Source organism: Triticum dicoccoides, chromosome 4B (assembly GCF_002162155.2).
Source record: "Triticum dicoccoides isolate Atlit2015 ecotype Zavitan chromosome 4B, WEW_v2.0, whole genome shotgun sequence".
Lineage (NCBI taxonomy): Eukaryota > Viridiplantae > Streptophyta > Magnoliopsida > Poales > Poaceae > Triticum > Triticum dicoccoides.
The window spans coordinates 552,726,646-552,730,682 of record NC_041387.1 but is presented as its reverse complement, the minus strand read 5'-3'; the positions used below and the strand labels follow the sequence as shown (position 1 = coordinate 552,730,682).

Below are 4,037 nucleotides of genomic sequence, written 5' to 3'. Positions count from 1 at the left end.
AAACACATCCCTACCAAAAAGGAAAATTGGCATTCATAATCTTAATGCTAAAATTAACGACAATATAGCAATGTGTATACATCATATGAGTTTGAAATTAGTGGAATGTTGTCTAAATTAAAATTGTTTTTGACACCACAATGATCAAGCCCCAAGACTCTAGATGGAAAGAGATTTGTGCGAGGGTGATTTCTGTGGAAACCAGCTCATGCAATATCGTCTCTGAAAGTCAAATCCGTGCAAGAACAACATAATCTCCAAGTTTCTATCAAGAGTGGGATTTTTTTTTACTTCATAATCCTGAAGTTAGTTGATGCATTTAGGAACAAATTTGCAACTTTTGTACCAGTTCATGTTTCATTCAACTTTTGAACTCATCTTATATTAAAATTTTCATCTCATTTCTGTTATGCTATTCTGAACAATATAAAAAAGTTCTGCAGTACAACACACATACCAACAGCAATTTCAAGTACCAAAGTGTATCTTTATTGAATCACAAAACTACATGACAGACTTAAATTTCTACATAAAACCTCCTTCCTGGCAATGCCATTCAAAAACCAAGCAGAGCAGGGGTTGATGTTACACATGAATACATGACCAAACCCATAATAACCTATCCAAGAGCCTAATGAAAGCAGAAGTAATCACTTTGGACGAGCTGTGGATCAAGCATGAACTTGATTCAAGAAAGGATCGCGTCCCAGTCGATCTCGAGCGACGGGTACTTGCGCAGCAGGAACTCGTCCCATGGAGCCTCCGAGAAATCAAGAAGCTGCATCTCCGGGACGACGTCGGAGCACGAGGACACCTCGCCGTCAGCCGACGACGAGCTCTCGGAGACGGAGCAGACTGGCTCGCTCTTGACGTCCGGGAAAGAAATCGGCGTCAGTGTCGTCGTCGGCGCCGGCGTCTCATCGCTCTGGCTCTGGGGCATGTCTTCCCCGTGGCAGATGGAGCGGAGCTTGGCGTCGATCGCGGCGTCGAGCGGCGGGCCGTGGTGCTCGCCGCCGCGCCTGAGCTCGGGGAAGTTGAGCCTGGAGGACTCGCCGCGGAGCCGGAAGGCGGCGGCGTCGTAGGCCAGCGCGGCCTCGTCGGCGGTGTCGAAGGTGCCGAGCCAGAGGCGGGTGCGGTTGCGGGGCAGGCGGATCTCGGCGACCCACTTCCCCCAATGCCGCTGCCTTACGCCGCGGTAAAGCTTGGTCGCCGGCCGCGCCGGGAGCGCTGCCACGCCGTGCCGCTTCATCGGCTGCCCCACCGCGGCCATGGCCGCGCCCGGCGCCCGGCGCACGTGGTGCAGCTGCGACTGGAGCTGGAGGATTTGCGCGGGAGTGAGGTAGCTGGCGCCACGAAGCAGGCCGGCGCTCTGCTCCGCGCCGGGGCAGGGGAAGGCGAACGAGATGGTCGGAGCCGCGCCCTGCGCCGTCGCCGGAGCAAACGCGTGCATTACCTGGTCCCTGCTGTCCACCATGTGATACATCGCGGCAGGAAGATCGGGCCTATAGCTGCGCCAGTCCACCGTCGTCGCCATGCCCTTGTCGATCAAGAAACTCGGACACACAGGCAGAGAACCAGAGGAAGAAAACGCCAACGATTTGGAGGAAGGGAAGCCGAGGAGAGCTGGTAATTTAGGATGAACTGGGCGATTTGCCAAGAGAATGAATGGGAGCCGGGTGCGAGCTGTTGGGCAGCGGCGGAGGAAGCGCTTGATTTGGTGAGCAAGAACAGCCATTGCCGGGCTCTTTTATAAGCGCGCCGGAAGCAGGATCCGGCCAATGAGGAGGCGCCTCGTGTACGCGGCGATCTCCTACTGCCACCTGTCGGGACGCCTCCACGACCGGACGGGCGTCGCCGGGCAGGTGGCGGTGACACGACGGGCACCTGGCGGCTTGGGATTGGCCAAGGGGCGATTTTGACCTGATAAAGTCCAGATCTAGCTGTCACTTGACTGTCGTCGAGTGACTGATCTACGCGGCAGCATGGTTGCTACGGTCTCCGAGCACTCACGATCACTCACGGCTCGGTGGTAAAACATTTTTGTTTCTTCTGCAGAGGTTTCAGGGATCTAGTGGGCTAGGTTTTGGGACGTTCCATATCTCAGGTGTCGACGGCGCTGAACGAAGAAGCTTCAATTCCTTCTCCGACCGACAAGACGATCAGCTCTATGATCGGTAATGCATTGGGAACTACCATGTGGTGGACTTGTGTCCTTTCACTCCGCCGTTGCGATGACATCTGCTCCAACGTCGATGCGAAGTTTGGGAGATAGTCAAATAGTGGATGTAGATAATGGTGCATCAATGACATCTGGAGGATAGATCTTGTGCTGGGTTCTTGGTTGGTGGCAGACATGTATGACTTCCTTCTTCGGTGTCTTAGTCTTGCGGGGTTGCCAGATTTGGGGTTCGATAGCATGTTTGAATTGTTGTCCCGGTCTGATTCGTTCAACGGCAATGCCTTTACATTTGGTGAGCCACCTTGGAGGTCCGCAAAGCTGTATATCTGCGATGTAGCAGCATCGAGCTTGGGTGATGAGGTGATTCGTTATTTTTTTCTTTGGTGGTTGTTGTGGTGATGCGAAAGGTAGGTGACGGGCGTTGGTGTCAAACTCAGGGAATTATTTTGTCTTGATTGTAATTTTATTTACTGGCTGGTGTTTCTTTGGGCAAAGGCTACCATTTTGTTGTGTTTCCAGTTTTGTCACGTCGATGTCTATGTGGCTTGCAATATGATCTTTATGATATAAATAAGACACGTATTATCATACAAAAAAATACATAACTTCTCCTATTCACGGATGCGCCTGGACAATGACCGGCCAATGGTCAACGCTCGCGCCCACTGTCGTGTACCTCATATTCGCCCCCTAAATCCATACTATCCGTGCAATGTAAAACAAACTATGCAGATCATCAACGAGATTTCGGAAACATAGAACAAGCGGGCAAAAACATCACAGTTAATCTGGACTAAAATACACAGTTTAACCATCATAGTTCAGCCAGCAAACAGATATAGATTTATACTAAAATTACTAGATATGCTAAAAGAAACATGGAAGGCCGAGGAATTCACCATTTTCTCATTGGTCCTTTGCCCTCGCAATCACTGGAGCGGCTGTAGCCCTCAGTGCAGGCGTCGGCGGCGGGAGGGGCGTCGGAGCCTGAGTAGGAGTCATCGATGACATCAAACTAGGAGTCGATGAAGTCGGCCATCCTCTGGTCGGCATGGTGCTGCTGCTTCGCCAGCCGAGCGGCTTTCGCTGCCATCGCCGCTGCCTTCTCCTTTGTTACGTGCTCCGATTGCTTGATGCCGAGCTGGGGTGCCTTGACGTTCTCCCAGCGGAGGCGACGGGAGTATGTCTCTGTCGTTGTCAGGGAGCGACGGACGATATCCACGAGGAGCTTCCCCTCCTCATCGGCCACTGTCGACAATCCGCGTCAGCGGCGGGAGGAAGATGCGGCATCCTCCTCCTCTGTCGCCTTCTCCCTAGCCCGCTGCCTCTTGCCGCGAGCAGTGCGCGCACATTATATTCGGGCGTGCGCGACATCGATGCCCCTGCGAAGCAGCCGCCAAAGGCGTAGGAGGGTGTCGGGCAAGCGGAGTAGAGTGGGCCGAGCATGCAAAGCAGCGCGCGGTGCGGGACGGGTCGGCGCCGGGGTCCGCACGGCAACGTCGAGCAACAGGGGACGAAGTAGAGTCCAACTATTGCCCGTGTCGATCCGCTAGCTACTTGTCGTCGCCCGCCTCCGCCTCTTGGGCGAGGGCATCTCAGTTGATGGGACCATCCTCGCTGCCGGATCCGGCGTCGCCGCCACTGCCGGTGCTCGACATTGGGGAGGAGAGGGGAGGGAGGTGCGGCAGAGACCCGAGCGGAGAATAAGAGAGTGAAGCTAGGGTTTGATCCGAGTGGGGACTTCTAGTATGGACGGAGTAGGGTTCGTGTGGGGCAGGTTGGGTCGGGCTGATGTGACGGACACATTCGGGCGCGTCCGAGCAGTCTCACATATGGGGTGGATATGAGGAGTGCCGGC

General features: G+C 54.1%; 1 protein-coding gene across 1 annotated transcript; it reads right to left on the bottom strand.

The window, feature by feature from the left end:
• Nucleotides 1-466: 466 nt before the first annotated feature.
• Nucleotides 467-1,713, bottom strand: LOC119291418 (ethylene-responsive transcription factor ERF060-like). The gene has a single exon (XM_037570176.1). It carries the CDS (start codon nucleotides 1,532-1,534, stop codon nucleotides 689-691), a length of 846 nt encoding a protein of 281 aa, XP_037426073.1. The 5' UTR covers nucleotides 1,535-1,713; the 3' UTR covers nucleotides 467-688.
• Nucleotides 1,714-4,037: the final 2,324 nt, after the last annotated feature.